At 53.4% G+C, this 16,523-nt stretch overlaps 8 protein-coding genes across 8 annotated transcripts; 4 read left to right on the forward strand and 4 right to left on the reverse strand.

Moving 5' to 3' along the window:
* Positions 1-259: 259 nt before the first annotated feature.
* On the forward strand, positions 260-2,917 carry BDW74DRAFT_161957 (uncharacterized protein). Its single transcript, XM_073725864.1, has one exon. The coding sequence runs from the start codon at positions 568-570 to the stop codon at positions 2,491-2,493; it is 1,926 nt and encodes a 641-aa protein (XP_073579183.1). The 5' UTR covers positions 260-567; the 3' UTR covers positions 2,494-2,917.
* Positions 2,570-3,185, reverse strand: BDW74DRAFT_95634 (uncharacterized protein). The gene is made up of 2 exons (XM_073734158.1): positions 3,053-3,185; positions 2,570-2,994 (listed from the first exon to the last, which is right to left on the reverse strand). The coding sequence occupies exon 2, from the start codon at positions 2,992-2,994 to the stop codon at positions 2,647-2,649; it is 348 nt and encodes a 115-aa protein (XP_073579184.1). The 5' UTR covers positions 3,053-3,185; the 3' UTR covers positions 2,570-2,646.
* On the reverse strand, positions 2,900-5,243 carry BDW74DRAFT_161958 (putative amino acid permease). The gene is made up of 4 exons (XM_073725865.1): positions 4,316-5,243; positions 4,069-4,268; positions 3,438-4,018; positions 2,900-3,365 (listed from the first exon to the last, which is right to left on the reverse strand). Exons 1-4 carry the CDS (start codon positions 4,946-4,948, stop codon positions 3,127-3,129), a joined length of 1,653 nt encoding a protein of 550 aa, XP_073579185.1. The 5' UTR covers positions 4,949-5,243; the 3' UTR covers positions 2,900-3,126.
* Positions 5,244-5,543: 300 nt separating this feature from the next.
* Positions 5,544-6,614, reverse strand: BDW74DRAFT_161960 (VOC family protein). Its single transcript, XM_073725866.1, has 3 exons — positions 6,293-6,614; positions 6,095-6,237; positions 5,544-6,047 (listed from the first exon to the last, which is right to left on the reverse strand). Exons 1-3 carry the CDS (start codon positions 6,534-6,536, stop codon positions 6,021-6,023), a joined length of 414 nt encoding a protein of 137 aa, XP_073579186.1. The 5' UTR covers positions 6,537-6,614; the 3' UTR covers positions 5,544-6,020.
* A 1,123-nt stretch (positions 6,615-7,737) lies between these two features.
* On the forward strand, positions 7,738-9,288 carry BDW74DRAFT_182792 (uncharacterized protein; the record flags this gene model as incomplete). Its single annotated transcript, XM_073730348.1, has 5 exons — positions 7,738-7,758; positions 7,819-7,944; positions 8,018-8,213; positions 8,353-8,690; positions 8,773-9,288. The coding sequence occupies 5 exons, from the start codon at positions 7,738-7,740 to the stop codon at positions 9,286-9,288; spliced, it is 1,197 nt and encodes a 398-aa protein (XP_073579187.1).
* A 639-nt stretch (positions 9,289-9,927) lies between these two features.
* Positions 9,928-11,520, forward strand: BDW74DRAFT_182793 (uncharacterized protein; the record flags this gene model as incomplete). The annotated part of the gene is made up of 1 exon (XM_073730349.1): positions 9,928-11,520. One exon carries the CDS (start codon positions 9,928-9,930, stop codon positions 11,518-11,520), a length of 1,593 nt encoding a protein of 530 aa, XP_073579188.1.
* Positions 11,521-12,557: 1,037 nt separating this feature from the next.
* BDW74DRAFT_182794 (uncharacterized protein) lies at positions 12,558-13,427 on the forward strand (the record flags this gene model as incomplete). Its single annotated transcript, XM_073730350.1, has 1 exon — positions 12,558-13,427. The coding sequence occupies one exon, from the start codon at positions 12,558-12,560 to the stop codon at positions 13,425-13,427; it is 870 nt and encodes a 289-aa protein (XP_073579189.1).
* Positions 13,428-14,681: 1,254 nt separating this feature from the next.
* BDW74DRAFT_188292 (uncharacterized protein) lies at positions 14,682-16,368 on the reverse strand (the record flags this gene model as incomplete). The annotated part of the gene is made up of 8 exons (XM_073731683.1): positions 14,682-14,956; positions 15,075-15,237; positions 15,297-15,592; positions 15,653-15,767; positions 15,802-15,982; positions 16,042-16,087; positions 16,132-16,267; positions 16,339-16,368. The coding sequence occupies 8 exons, from the start codon at positions 16,366-16,368 to the stop codon at positions 14,769-14,771; spliced, it is 1,155 nt and encodes a 384-aa protein (XP_073579190.1). The 3' UTR covers positions 14,682-14,768.
* Between the last annotated feature and the right edge of the window lie 155 nt (positions 16,369-16,523).

Here is a 16,523-nt window from a genome sequence, read left to right on the forward strand (position 1 = left end):
CAACAAGGAACCAGCTGCACTCGAGCGACCTGATTCTCAGGTCTACGTACATTTCCGGGGACCTGTCAGCCTTATGATACTATATCGACGGCTTTCATCCTGGTATTGGGCCTATGGAAATCTCATAGGGATACAGTTAAGCAACTGATAGTGCGGCTTGATATAGCATCCAAACCTCGAGACAACACAAAGCAGGCCGATAGGATATAGATTAGGGACAAGAATCTAAGAGCCGTCATATGTGCTTGGTCTGGATTGTCCTGAGATCACTAGTGTTTGCGGTATCATTCACTTTGGTTCTTCTCCAGCACAACTATTGATAGGCGAATGGGGAGGGTATGATCTCATAAACGTTGGAATGCTTGGAAGGATGGATCTCAAACTATAATCTTCACACAGAGAGACAAATAGAACAATGAGGGTCCTTGTAACAACCACATATTACCACAAGTCTCACCAGGACAAAGGGCTTGACGCACATAGTGAGACAAGCCTTTCATGCCAGTATAGCCATAGCACACAAAGGAGACCCCCAATATAGTCAAAGCTCAAGTTGAAGCAAACGCAATGATCTCAAACTCAATCCCTTGTAAAATATCCTATTCCTCTCATCAATCTTACACTCCTACCTTACAGCAGTATACAACAAGAACCGACGCAATGGCTCAAAACATAATCCCCATGCTCTGGACGTGCATGACAAGCGGCCCTCGCCCCGGCGAAGCGGAACACGTCCTCTTCCTCATCCTGGACGAAATAGAAGACGCGCTGGATCTATGGAGCCTCATGGAGGCGCAGCCCGCCATGGCAGGCTTCCTTCTCTGGACGTACTGGATGAGCCAGTGCTGGACGGAGTACTTCGGCATCATTAACAACGCAGATGCAGTGGAGAGCTGGCACGCCGTGCAGCGCCGCCAGTTGGAACGCGATACCGCGAGGACTCGGATCCAGCAGGAGGTCATCGCGGTTGAAGAGGCGGACGGCGCGGCCGCTGGGCGGTCTCGCCGCGCCAACCTCATCCAGATCGACTTGGAGGAGATGGCGCAGAAGCTTGTCTGGACGCTGACGCAGCGGAGGCTCATCATGCGGCTTCAGAGAGAGCCCACCGCGCGGGCATTTATGGGAAGGTCCAGGGCGACCATGACGGCGTCGCAGCGGTGGAATCGGGATCTGGCGTGGGATATCCGGCGCCAGCTCAGGCGCGATGCGGACAAGCTGCAGGTGGCGATGGCTGTGGAAGAAAGAAACTTGAAGCTTTATACCGATGCGCTGACGGCTGACAGTGCGCCAGCTCCGACTCTGCCAACGATCCCTGCGTTGCCCAGGCCAATTGCATCGAACGAGACGATATTGAATCCGGAAACCGGGTTACCGGATCTCGAGCCGATTGAATCGCTGATTTGTGTCGATGCGGACCATGCGCTGCGTGTCTTGCTCCGTCTGGGCCTCTTCAATCCCCTCGGATACTCTCATCATGGGATGACGTGGCTGGCCATGGCAATCATCAAGGATTCCCACCGCGTGGCTCGCTATATCCTCAGCCACTACACGCCGGCCGCTCTCGCCAGGCACACAGAGCTCCCCGCGGTGATAGAGCCGGGTAATGATCCATTGATCGACAATCACGTCGTTGCCCTTGCACGGCACAAATGGCGACGGTCCTTCAACGAGGCGTGGCCGCGTTTCTTCAGTGCGTTTCCGCCAGGTGCACCGCCCAACTTGGCCGCAAGTTTCTTGACTAGCCTGGACCAGGAGAACCTGCTTTGGATGGTGCCCGGAAAAATCGCCGAGGAGCTGCGGACGTGCGGCGTAGATCTCTCAACAGTCACTCCGTCAGCTGTCGCTGGATTTCACTTCTTCGGGGGCACGCCGTGGCATATCGCGGCCAGGAACACAGATCCCTCCTTCTTCGACTGGCTCGCAAGACAGGGCAACATGAGGGCTGAAATCAATAATCTGGACGACATCGGCCGCACTCCGCTGGAGATTGCGTACAAGGGCCGGGCGTCCGGTGCGCTAGGTGGTGGTCACCTCAACAATCTAGTCGCCGCAGAGCGCCTGATCCACCATGGCGCACACTTTTACGCCTTTGCAAAGGATATACTGCTCGAGCTCCCTGACTTTCCAAGGTCCAATCGCTGGCTGAATATGTTTTTTCGCTCATCGGGGGCACGAATGGCGGAGTACCCGTGGATTCACGATGTTCTGGTCGGGCTGGATACGATGCTGCGGCGAAATGGGGCAGCAAGTCGGCGGCACCTCATGGCCCGCGCGAAGAACCTCATCCGCTGGCTGAGAGATGGAAACGGAGTTGCGAAGGCGAGCCTAACGCTGGAGAGATGGGATAATAAGAAGCCGGTGGCGGTTGCGGAGGAGCTGGGACTTTATTCCCTGATGTATCTGCTGCAGGAACGAAAGACGGCCACGAATGGACGGGCGGATCGGACGCAATATGGACTCAGGAATCGAGTGCGGAAGCACTATAAAGATTGAGCATGATGCAGGTGCAGGAATGAACAATGGTGAATAAACAAAACGCTCTGGCGATCGAACGACCGAAAGCATCCCGACACCTCAGGCAGAGCCCACTCAGCGCTGAGCTCCGCGGTCCCCTCGACCTGGGATTAGAGAACGATAGACTAAACATCAGTAGATGGGAATGACTCTGGCACGCTCAACAAGTGGATTGAGGTCAAGCCAGCAGTGCGACATCCGCATCCGCCTGGGAGGATTTGAGTGGGCCGTGATGACTGAGAACAAACACAAGGTCCAGCAGTCGCTTCGATGGCTGGTAGAGTTGCAGAAAGATGATGCAGGAGAAGATGGGTGCGACGGGCGAGAATCCCGGGGGGGCAAACGCTCCTTTCTCAGAGGGATCTTACCATAGAAGGAGCGACTAGCCGGGCACCTGGATGGGTGCATTTCGAGTTTACTTGATGAGATACACTTGGTTGAGAATGTTGATCTGTTTGTTTTACAATTCAATTCATACATCTAAAAGCTCGTTAGTTATTTACACAGAAGGTATCCTACTAAATGATTCATCAATCACCGCTGGTAACGCTCGACGCTTGATTCCAACGCAAGCAAGCAGCGACAGACCAACTGCAGCTCAGCTCAGCCAGCCTAGATATTCTTCGGCGTCTCTGGACTCACCGGGTGGTGACTCCCAGACGCCCGCTCAGCCTCAGGATCCACCGCGTCCGTAGGCGGACCAGCGTAGTTCTTGTGTCCCCAGACCCAGTACCAGGCGGCCGAGGTGACGATGATCCCGACGAAGACCACGCACGCGTAGTTCATTGTTTCCAGGGTAACGCTCATGTACGTTGGGAAGTTGAAGAGGGGGATGACGAGGACCGTCCAGGCTGAATACTTGTTAGTACTTGCTTGATAGAAGGGATTAAGAAGGGTAAAGGGGTAGTGTATGGAGGACTCACCCAGCGAAACAACATTACAAAACACGCCCAGCGCACCGAGGTCAAAGCTACCGTGCTTGATGTCCTCGCGGCGGCGGAGGATAAGAGACACCGCAATGGGGCACGCGTAGCTCAGCGTAAGCAGGATCACGCCCACGCCTGAAAACGCGTTATACGCCGCCGAGGACCCGAAGTAGATGAGGCCGATCAGCAGCTCGATGACCATACCGAGCATCATGGAGTTCAGCGGGACGTCGAGTTTCTTGTTCACTGTTCGCCACCATCTTGAGCCGGGAATTGCGCCGTCGCGCGCGAATGCCCAGGTGCAGCGGGATGTTGCGGTGACGCATCCGATTCCGCAGATTAGGCCGAGGATGATCAGGGGCAGGAGGAGGAGGAATGTACCGACGGAGTTGCCGATGGCGGATTTGAAGATGCTGGGCACGGGCTGGCCGGATGCGAGCGCTGCGAGTTCGGCGAGGTTCGGCATCACGAAGCACACGGGGATCAGGAAGACGAGACCTGCGATTAAGTTGATCACGATGGTCCCGACCATGGCTTTGGGGACTTGGAGGGCGGGTTGGCGGACTTCTTCGCACATTCTGTTGCAATTGGTTAGAAGCGTTCCTGAGTGAAAAAGAAGGGGACGTACGTGATGATCATGCCGGTAGACGAAGTCGCATAGGCAGCTTGGAGCAGACCAATGCAGAAGGACCACCCGTCCGGCCAGCCGGTCTGGGGCTCAAAGTGGCCGAATACCCATTTCGCATTGTGTCGGCCGTTCCTCGCGACGACGAGCAGACAGATGTCAATGGCGACAACACCAGCAAGCGTCCAGAATATGGCAAAAGACTTGAAACATTAGCAAACGATTAACAGGGGATAAAAAGGTCATCTACCTCCAACCAAGGCAGCCACTTATTCCCAAACGCAGGAATAGCATGGCTGATGAGCGTAACCGCCAGAAAAATGACATACGTATGCCAGGCCTCCCAGTTCTCCGTGAGTCCAACGCCATTCTCATCCTCAAAGACATTCAGACAAGCAATGAAAAACTGCGCAGACCCAAAGTTCACGGCAAGCGTAATCATAATCTGGCCGGTCACATAAGCCCAACCACAAACCCAGGACGAGATGCGCCGACACCAAATCGGCGAGAGGACAAACGTCTGGTAGTAGACACCACCCGCGGTCGGATAGACCGAGGTAATTTCAGCCAGCGACGCAGCTACACACAGGATAATCAGCGATACGAGGACCCAGCCCCAGATGATATTCGTGGGGCCGCCGCCGGACAGGGCGTAGGTGTAGGTGGTGCATAGGCCGTAGGGGACGGAGGCGAGGATGAAGGACATGAAGACGACGTTCCATGTTGAGCGGTTGCGGGAGAGTTCCGGGGTGTAGCCCAGGGTCTCGAGGGCTGCGTTGGCCCCGTCTTTGTCGGAGGGGCTAGAGCGGGAGGCGGTCTCTATGGCGCTGTCGTTCATTGTCGCAGGGGCCCAGGGCGTGTCTTTTGGCGGCGCCGGTGCCATTGTTGCGGGGGGTGGCGGGCAATAGTCCGTAGGAAAGTTATGTAGTCACGCGGGGAGGACCGTACAGTGGCGCCAGGGAGTTGTTGCTTGGGCTAGATCGGGGACGGGTCGGGGATCGGAATGGCGCTATGGGGGCTACCGCAGGGGCATGGTATGGTACTGTAGGCGTAGTGGTACAGAGTACAGGCGCTGTGGCAGTCGTCCGTGGTTGAAGGGACTCTGACAGCTGGAGAGCGGACGGGCGGGCGCGCCTTTAAGAGCGACTGCAAAAATTTTAGGATTTAGCGGGCGGACTCGCCGTGGCTTGCCCTCCAGCACTAAGACAAGCGTTGGCCTCTCACAGCGCTATCATTGCGGCGCCCGCCTTTATCTAATCACGCCGATCTTTCCCCTAATTGGTGTGGCTGCTGCTACCGTTCCATGGGTGGAGATTATTGTCTTTCCTCCTATTGGGTCAAGGCCACGCGACCCCGTTGGTGGGCTGGCGGTGACGTCGTGCGCCGAGACCGGGCTGGTCACGTGATTTGGCCCATCCTGCCTTGAAACGCGGGAGAACCTCGGCTCCACTTCTGCCTCTGCCAGGCGTCAGCTTTTCCTTTTCCTTTTCCTCCACGAACATCATCGAACAGGATCAGCAGCTTCTCGGCATCCCGACCATCTGCTGTTCTCCAATACCGAGCACTCCGTTGGTGGGAGATCACGCAACCGCCCACCTTAGCCTCCAGCTGGTTTTCTCGGAGCAATGTTCCTGCATCTGCATCGAAACAAAACAAATCGCTCGTCGTCCCACCATTTAACTCAACGGCCCACTGCTGAACGTCTGGCGGGCCGTGCCTGCTCCGTATATCTCCGGACTGTTTTGCTTGTTCCAGTTAAGGAATACAGACGAGCTGCTCCTGTTGATCATTATAATATACTCAGGGACTTTTTTCCCAGATCAGACTTGATTATCGTTATAGAACTCATATAAACAGAACCCCCGCACCCCTTGCGATATCACGAACGCGTAGTCCATGCTCCCTACGGCAAGTCCGTCCTATCTCCCAAACCTTCCTATCGACCAGTCGTCCTCCTACTCCTTCACGGGCAGGTGGCATACCTATCGCTATCAGTCGAGCACTCCTGGAGATTCAGAGTAGTACTCACAATCTCAACATTGTTTCCCCTGGGGTCAATGATAAACGCCGCATAGTAATTGGGATGATACTCCGTCCGTAGTCCCGGCTTGCCGTTACATTTCCCTCCAGCTTGAATCGCAGCTTCGTGGAACGCATCGACTGCCTTGCGATCTACATACACTTAGTTCCCATCCGGATTGCAGGTTCTATAGGTCGAGTCACATACCATCCGCGCCAAAAGCAAAGTGCAGACCCTGCGGGGCGTCGGTCTTCGCCTCCGAGATCCAAAAGTCCGGAACTTGATTTCCGAGACCGACAGCACCAGGGAACCGCATGATCTCCTTGTAGTGGAGAGGCGCGAGAGCTTTGAGGTAGAACTGTATCAAGGGTTCGAAGGCATCGCTTGGCGCGGTGATCCCGACGTGGTCGATGCGGCTGGAGGGGATGAGCTCGTCTGGGTCAAATTCCATTTTGGGACAGATCGAAAATTCGAAGATACTCTTCTAGACAAGATGGGATCAATATGGGTGGTTCTCTTTGGCCTTATAGGACTGTGCGTTGCGATGATGTTCTTTTGATGTGGTTGTACTGCCCCTTATATATTCTATGGAATACGAGCCCCAAGAGCCTTAAGAACGCCACGAGCCAAATACGAGGCGCACCCAGCATTCACCCCTCCATAACTTTCTAGCTGCAGAGGGAGTTCAAGCCTATGAGCTCAACGACTGTATTCTGCCATCCAATCGAGGATTTCGCCTAAAACACCTGGACTTGGTCGGCAGGCTGCCGCATCTGTCTGAAGGGATTCTTGGCCCGCAGTCGAATACGAGGAGAATTATGATTTGATTTATGACTACTAATCAGCGCACAATGATTCGGCATCTCGAAGCCGGCAGTGGTTGTGATGAACACTACCATAACATATGCTGGCAGATGTCATGAATAGACGCAACCATAGCGTAGTTACTGCAGCGGGAGAGGCCTCTGAAATTGTTATGCTTGTAGGGAACCGTTCAGTACTTCGACTTGACTCATAGGCGCGTGTCACTATTAATCAAGATTGGTGCCAACACCACGACGCCTCTATAAATGGAGTGCTGTGTAACACGGCCGCTGCTGAGTCTGTAATGGCGCGTCGACTAAGAATAACTTTGATAGCACTTGACCCTGTTCTCTCTTGGCAAGAGTCGAACCGATTGTGCTAGTATTCGAGTTTTTCTGGCGCTTGAAAGTGATCATCGCGTATAGTTTAACCGCAACTCTCCGAGTCAATTCCTATGACTCAAATCATGGAAAGGATTTTGCAGACATCACGGTCTCGGGATAGCCTTCTTTCGAGACTGGCTTTTCTTAACTGCTCAGTTGTTAACTTCACCATAGTGATGGCGAAGAAGCCTATTTTAGTCTAAATGAGCAGAAACGTCCCCCAATTCGAAGTCTTTGGTCAATTGTATGGGAAACAATGGGCGGATGTTTCACAGGTATACGAAGCTCATATCAAATACCAGGTTGCAGAGGAGGCTCGGGTAGTCTTAACAAAGCGGGCACCTGAAAAGAGAACCGACGGACCAGGCATTGTTAGACAAAATGATAGCACCTGAAGCAGCACATAAACAAGGGCTCTAAGTATAGATGGTAAAGATGCTTAAGAGCATATGTACTACATAAACAATGTCAACTCTCGTGAAGCATGTTGCACCATACAAACAAGACTAGCAAGACCGACTCGATCAACTAAACCTATAAAACAAGCAAACGAAATGCCACCTCGCAGACCTGGACAGCGCCGCCGCCGCCCCGGAAGAAGACGAGGCGCCTCCCCCAGAACCGCCATCAAGGGCATCTGGGCAGGCGCACTCCCTGCGCATCGGCCAGATCGTCGCCGCGGCCTCCTCCTGACCTCGCCAACCTGGGCCAGTACACCTTCGACGAGCTCGTAACATTCATGTAGAAGTTCCCTAACCACGCTGTAACAATCTTCCAGTGGGGCAACGACCTAGCCAACAACGGGTGCGAATGGCCAAACCGCCCAACATTCCACACCGCGGCCGATGTCGAAGATTGGCACAAAAGCACATTCGGGGCGAACACTATCAACCCCCAGAGCAAAACAGACCTAGAGGCTATTGATGAAAATATTGGCACTCGTAGGTGGCCGCTTGACGCCCTTTTCGTGCGAGACGCAGTCCATGCCCTGCACGAGCTGAATGTCGCCGGCATCTGGAACCCCTGCGGATACACGGCCAAGGGCCATTCTTTCTCCAAGACCACTTTACAAGCAAACAGCCCTCCAGCTTCCAGACAACCCAGTCGTCCTGAACCACCTGGACAACACCATTCAGAACCGGCCCTACGACGCCTTTTCAATGTGTTGGAGGGCCCTTGACGCCTCCATGGACCCCCAGTATCTGGACATCCAAGGCCCGCCCCGAGTTTGGCGTATCTCAAGCGACGCAGCCCTCTGCAAAAAGACAACCGCCGCCGACGCAGAGTACATGAACCAACATAACAATCTGAACCTTGCTCTCTCTCCCGATGTCTGGCACCATGCCGTCTTGAATCCCAACAACAAGGAGACCATGGACTTCATCGCAACGAACGGAGGAGCTCCAGCGATCACCCTAGTCAGCGCAACCCTAGGTGGAACTCCATTGGAGTACGCGCGGTCGAACAAGAAACTCGGCGCCTTCGACATTTATCGAAAAGGGCGCCAATATTCAAGCCTGGCTCGTAGCCGACATCAACGACAACTGGCCTCAGCCCGTCAAGAAGTATCTCCTACCAGACAAGCTTGGATTTTTTACCGCAGGATTCAAGAAACTTCGAAACATCAACCCGCCTGACAGCACAGTGAACGAAAACCTGCTGCACCACGTTGTTGATCGACTCCACGTTCAATCAACCTCTACCAAATTCCGAAACAAGGTCACAGCCAGTCCTCGAAATGCGGCAGTGTGGCGCAAGAAACTCACAGACCACGCGATCCAGATGATTCATCATATCCGCCGCGGGAACCGGTACGGGCAGCCGAGTCTGGCGAGGACGGATGCGAACAACCCCGGCCGTACGGCGTTGGACCTTGCGCATGATCATGAGATTTTGGGACTTGATAATGCGCTGAAGGCGACGGCAACTGTGAATGGTACGTCTCACACTAACCCGGGCAATCCGACTACTGTCCCTGGGCATCGATACCCGTTGAGACGCACGACGAGGATTTGATATGTATCCATACACCTAAGTAGGGTTGGCGCAAGACCAGAGCCGTGATATTGCTTTGGGGAGCACACTGTGTGATGTTCTAGTAGACCCAATGATTCTGCTATATGTTTATGCTTCTTGCCGGAAACCTAGTGCTGTCCCAGCCCTTTGTAAATAGTATAGCCCGTGTAGATATATCTAATGATCAAGCATTACGTTCAATCCATACGCGCATCTGAGCTTCTCCAGAAGGCAAAGTAATTAGATAGTGCAGCACATGTACAGACCTACCTAGTAACACGCTTTCTACTTATATTTACATGAGTACAATCATGGGATCAGAAGCGAGCAGTACGTGCTTAATGCTCACACAAAGCTCGTTAGTATCCCGGCATGTTACAGGCCTGGGTTGACTCAGACACAAAGTATGCACAAAGGAATCAGTCAACCATTGTCAGATATACTAACATAACAAAGCCTCTAACTGCTTTCTTTATACCTTTGTTTTACAGTCTGTCTTAGGTATATATAGCAGCAAGCTTTCGTCCGAAGAGAATAAAGTATATAGTCAATGTCAAGGCTTCCGAAGGAAGTTTGATAGTACTAAGACAAAACAAGACCTGTATACAAACCACCTATACCAACATTATACTATACAATATGCCACGTCGCGCACGCCGCGGCCCCACCCCGAGAACCAGGGCCTTAGACGCCGCCATCATCGGCGGCATCTGGGCCGGGGCCCTCCCACCGCAAGTCCAAACCCCAGCCAACGCCCCTCCCAACACTGCCAATCTAGCCCAGTACGGCGGGCGCCGTTTAATCAAATACATGGAAGACTTCCCGGCACATGCCGTGCAGATCTTCAACTGGGGCGCTGATCCCACCAACAGCGTAAACACATCGTTCGCCTACTGGCCTAACCACAGGCAGTTCGCGACACCGGCTGATGTCGTGAACTGGCATCAGACAAGGTGGCCAGGGACGCTTAACCCTACGACCGCAGCCGGAAGGAGGCAAATCATAGCCAATGCTAATAGCGTAGGCCAGTGGCCAATTGACGTCCTGATTGAACGCGATGCCGTCCATGCCCTAGAGGCCCTGCACACCGCGGGCCTCTGGAATCCGCTCTGGTACAACGCTACGGGACAGAGCTTCCTTGAAGCAGCGGCAACCTCTACCCTGGCCGCAATACAGAACGCAGCACAGGCACCTGCAGGGGCCGCACCTCGACGGCCGCGAACATGGCTTGTCTTCAACTATATCCTGCACTTCGCACGCACAGACCGCGCCTTCGCCGTCGCCGACATCGAGACTACGCAGCTCGCGGTGAGAGTCCCCGGAGCTCCCATGCCACCAATTCAAAACATCCTCGATCGCGTGATCCAAACTGCGCCATACACAGCTTTCATCCGATACTGGGACGCACTGGACAAGAAGTCTCCAGCCAATGGGAGAGCCCACTTCGCACTCAACATCGTGCCCGCGATCCTAACACCCGCGAGCATCGAGGCCCTCTGCAAAACCCTGCCGCGCGGGCGCGCCGAGAAACTCGCAGCAAACAACGGTCTTGATCTCACGACCGTCCCGAAAGCCTGGTACCTGGCGCGCGAGAATCCGAATAGCAGCTTCATCAATTTCCTAAAAGACGACAACACCGCCCGCGCACGGATCGACAATATCGTGCCGGGCGTATCGGCAGCTGGAGCTGCAGCCCTAGACGGCACGCCCCTCTCGCACGCAGCACCCGGGCACACGGTCCGGCCTCTCCCCCTGCTAGCCGGTCCCCCGGCCCCCGCGCCCCCAGCCAGCACGGCGACCCACTTCCGAGCATTCAAGAACCTGGTCCTCGCGGGGGCGGACGTAAACACGTGGGTGGAACTGCACTTCACGCCGCGGACGTGGCCGACGGATGTGCGCGATAGATTCTGGCTCGAGGCGCTGCGCCACTATTCGGACGTGAACCCGGGGAATGGGAACACGGGGCTGATCCACCGGGTCGTGAACGCGCTTGTGTCGTTTTTCGGGGCGGGCTGGTTTACGGGGCTTACGCCGACGCAGAGGGCGATGGTGCGGAGGAGGTATGTTCGGGATGCGGTGTTTATTATCACGTTTGTGCTTAGGGGGTGTCGGATGCATGGAAGGGCGCGGTTGGATGCTACGGATGAGGATGGGGATACGGCGTTTGATACGGCGAAGGCTAATGGGTTGGTGGAGTTGGAGGGGTTGTTGTCGCCGGATGGGAGGCTTTGATGGCATATTGATACCTGGTAGGGATTCAGATAGGGTTTAGGTTATGGTCTCCTGTTCAGATGTGAGGTGTTCTGTATATACTTTGCTTTTACTTTCGGGGTTTCCTGAGGCCTGGTGCTGACGGCTCTGAGAGGACTGGGCGGAATTAAATTGTAGAAGTCCAATATAGGTATCATATTGAGTGTTTTTATGTTCCACAAGCCCTGCAAGATGTTCTATTTAGTATACCTACCTAGGTACGATGTTCTATGGTAGCGGGCAGTGCCGCGGATGGCCGGACTTGGTAAAGAGATAGTGTAGTAGGTATAATGAATTTTAAGATGCACGTCTATTTATATATTGCTTAGAGACAAGCAATACATATTCCATAGGCCGTACGATATGGTGATGGCCATTGCACATAGGTACAGAAACAGAGTCCTTTAGGCCGTATTCGCTGTTCCCCGGCCAGGCTTTTTACCCGCCGTCTGCCCTTGCAGGTTTAAATGACTGCGTGAAAAACATTCACGGTCTGATATTCTAAGACTCAGGTGCAAAAGGAGCTACAGTATGGTAGGTTGCTGTTTGTTTCGACTATATGTAGAAAAAAAAAGATTGCCACTGGTCATGAAACACGTTCCCCGTTCTTTCCATTCAGCTCAACCAGCCTGGACAAAGCATTATGAGACGGGTGGCCACCCATTGTTCTAAAGTGGGCGGGCTATGAAACATGACTTCATTGTACTCGGATTGGTGGACAAAGCCTTGGATATTGGAAGTTTTTAGGAAGCCAGAGCTTCGAATATATCGATTTGTAGACTGCAAACTGGTTTGGTACCGATGAATAAACAAACCGTAAAGCAAGGATTTTCTACCGATTCCATTGCTCTCTGTCATTGCTTTTATTTCAACATTCACGACACCGTACCTAGTAAGGGTAGAGAGGCGACTCAAGCTGCTCGATATAGACACAACTATCGATAGTTCAGGGTCAATCCTACGCTAAGCAGCACTCCAGCCATTGCAGAAAGCCGCTAGCAACAAAAAAGAAACTCGAAATGGTATACCCAATCGCTTCCAAAGAAATCGACAACATCTGGAAGGACTTTCCGCCCTGCCCCTCTCCCCCCGACCCCGACTACCCCAAGATAGATCTGGTAGATCTAGCCCAATACACTTGGGACGAATTAGTCAACTACATGGGCATGTACCCGGACCATGCGGTCGCGATCTTCGACTACGGGAAGAAGCAGCCTCACCTATGGCCGAATATCCCGCGTATCGACACCGAAGCTGAGCTTGTCGCCTGGCACAACAAGAACTTTCCGACAACGCCCATACCACAGCCTAGACAGGTAATTCACGCCAATCTCCTCACTCAACCGACGCGCTCGCCGATCGACGCCCTGATCAAGAACGACAAGATGCACGCCCTCATCCGCCTCCACAAGGCCGGCCGCTGGCTAAACCCGCACGGCTTCACCCGCCAATGCAGCTACCTCTACCTCGCCTGGAACAACGGACGACCTAGAGACCAAGGCCCGTCCCTCCTGACATTCCACTACATTCTCTACGTCTGTAAACGGAACCGCGAATGGGCCTTCGAACACCCCAACGCCCCAGCCCTAACCCGTACCGGCATCGGCATCCGGCCACTACCAACCCACCTCGACTTCATAATCAGACACAATATCGAAGCGTTCTTTAGGCTCCGCCCGCATCTTGACAGCGTCGGTCCGGGTCCCTTGGATCTCGCCCCAGCGCCAGCAGGGAAGCCCGTCTTACGACCTGAGTCCCTGTCTTACCTCCTTGAGCACGTCACGCTCTGGTGCATGCGTACGCTGCGCGAGCGACACCACCTCGCTCTTGCGACCCAAGCGCCAAACCCCTGGCACGCGGCGGTGGAGAACAACGACCCGATATCCTGAATGCACTGGCGGACTCGGAAACTGCAATGGCGGCGATAAGGCGTCCTGATCCCGTCACCAGCGAAGAGTGTCTCGACCTCGCTAGTCGCTTGAATAGATTTAGGCACTTCAGAAAATTTCTCTCCCTAGGCGCCGACGCGGACGCCTTCTGTCGCAGCTCCCGCGGCATAGCGGGGGTGTTCCGTTCAGACGACGATTATTTGTAAATATAGCAGGAATATTAATATTAGCCCCAAAACTGGCGATATATCAAAGCCGCTATCCGGCGAAACAAAGACATCAAGGGTATCAACGCGGACGGATCCCTTTGAAGACCCGACACCGGCCCACTGTACCATCTTGTGATCGGGAAGATGTTTGCGCGTATTGCGCGGCATACTCAGTCCGTGCAAGAGAAGACGATTCGGGATGCCAGGATACGTCACGAGCTGGATGTTGGCGAGCGCCTGTTGGTGTTGTTGCGGAAGAGGAATAGATGGGGTGCGAGGCCGGATGGGCTTGTTGAGGATCGGTATGGACAGTGGGCGGCGCATGTTTTGTTTAGAGCGCTGAGGGGGTTGCGTTGGTCCGTGAGGGGGGGAGGGAGAGGCTGGTTGGGCTTGTTACTTAGCTTGATGCAGCGAGTTTAGCTGCTGTTGCTATCGTATATAGTAGTTAAAAGCCTTAAAAAGTAGTATTGTATATAGTTATGACCGGCATCGACATTCATATAAATCAGCAAAGTGGAGCATGCCCGGTGCTGCCCTTTTGTGACAATAAAAGTTTACTTCCAAGGTTCCAAGACTCTGTCCATCTGCTCCACCACCAAGCATAGGATAAGACATCGAAGGGTATTCCCATCGTATCCTGTTGAGCCATCTCCATCCTCAGCTGCAGGTAATACAAACTCGAAACTGCCCGGCTTTGCACGGGCATTTTTTAATTTGACTGGAAAACACCGTAGCCCCGAGCGACAGTGTAGGTAGGTTCCTAGGTACCATAGAGTGTAGCCCACATCTCTCCTAAGGTGGTTCAACCCCATTTTCACCTGGCCCTACTCTGGAATGGTACGCTGGTCAGGCATGGTTGTCTATCTGAGATACAAAGCATTGGATGATAGTATCATAGCCTGACAAAGTTATGGTATGTAATAACCTCTTGTTCCTTCGGTCTAGAATCTATTGTGAGACTATCAGTACCTTGGTAAATAGGCAGATATCAACGTTAGAACAACCAAATCAAGATTCGACCATCAGACTGCGCCAAAATGCGGAAGGGAATGCAGGCAGGATGCCTCAAAAGTTATAATATTAGCTGCTTTAGTATGCAAACACAGGCATGACCCGCCGCTGCTTCCGGGAATCAATTGAAAACACCCTGTATCAGCCACGGATCAAAGAGGAGTTCTTTCGCAGTGGCTCGGTCTTCCGGAAGCCAGCATAACATCCGCCGCAGAAAACGTAGGAAGTCTTTCTTTTCCTCGCCTTGAAGTCTTTCCTCTCGGGCCTCTAGACCGTTACCTGGTAGCGGCAATACGCCCTTCCAATAGCCTGATTTGAAGATTCAAAAAAACACCAGTCAGCATTCGAATCAAAAGTGTGGCTTCATCCTGTTATAGAATGTATATCTGAAGGAATCGTGAGCCTGGGTATTCGGATGTCGACATACCATTCTTATCCCAGAAGAGCAGACATCGTTCGCTGCGACCCAGGAACTCAGGCGGAGGAGGTCTTAGAACAGCCTGCATTTCAGCAAGATGAACTCCATCATCTAAATCGCGTTTATCACTGCGCGCCCGGAATAGGTGGGGATGCTCAAATAAATCCCAGATCTGGGCTCGGTTAGTTAGTGCAGGCTCAGGGTATTGTTGCGGCACGGATTCCAGCGTACCACCATGCCAGCATTCCAAATATCGACTTTGCTATCCCACTGCATGCTCAATATGACCTCCGGCGCACGATAGAGGTCCGGCATGATATCACCGCGCTGCTTGTCTGTGCCGAGGCGCGCTTCGCCTAGGTCACACAGAACGGGCGTCCCATAGGAAATGGGCAGCGGGCGTGAGAGGCATATGGTGCGGTTGTCGTAGGTCTTTCGTGGCACAGGCAATTTGAATTCTGCCTGTTCGAAGTCCGAGAGGATGGAATCGTCTTTGATTCTGAGGAGGATGTTATTCGGTTGGAGATCTAGAGCCCAGTCAGTACAGTAGCTGCTGGATAAGATACTGGTTCCTGGGCCGCACGAACCGGTATGGATAACTTTAGCTTTGGTATGAAGGAAATCCAGAGCCGCGAGGACATTTCGAATAGTCGTTCGCACCATCGCAGCGCTCATCATGCCGCCAGGGAGGAGGGATGTGAGCTGATGCAAACTCATCCCACGAGGCGGGGTGCACGAGACAAGTGTGCTGGCGTTGTGTGAGTGGACTTTGGGCCTGAAAGACCTCCAGTAACGGGCGTAGACATGAACGACCTGCATGCTCTGACTGGATGGTTGCCAGGTGGTTGTAGATCTTGATTTCCGGCGGCATTATTGTGGTCGCAGTGTAGATTTTCAGAGTGATATTCCGGTTGTTTCTGTACAGCCCCAGTTAGATCAGTGGAAGGGTAGAGATGGAGAGTTGACCGGACCATACAGTAAATCCCGGAATAGCCACACTGTCGCGCTCGCTCCATACCCAACTTGCCAACAACTTGGTGCCGATGGTTGAGAAACTCGCCGATACGGGCTGGATAGAATTTCTCTGGTCGGTAGCTGGGAACCGTCTCTTCTTCTACCGGTGTTGACGGGTCGATGGATTCCCACCCCGAGGTATGGAAAACGCGCGGTTCCGAGCGAGGGCGTGAATCGGCCACGCCACGCTTGCTTATTCCTACAATTGGGACAGTCGAAGCATTCTTCCGAGGGGGACGGAGTCGTGCCAGAAAAATACAGCATGTTGGCGTTCTGTCAGGAGGCGCATGGTGTGTTGAATGTTAGAAACGCATGTCGTTGGGATGATCCCCCTGGCGGAATGTGCAGGTCACATGGTCAAGCACCAATAACAAGAATACATACAGCCAATCTATTTATAGCTACCATAGCAGAAGGAAGGTTGACGGCCTGGACGGGATAATC

This window comes from Aspergillus multicolor (assembly GCF_047715735.1).
Source record: "Aspergillus multicolor strain CBS 133.54 unplaced genomic scaffold BDW74scaffold_38, whole genome shotgun sequence".
Classification (NCBI taxonomy): Eukaryota; Fungi; Ascomycota; class Eurotiomycetes; order Eurotiales; family Aspergillaceae; genus Aspergillus; species Aspergillus multicolor.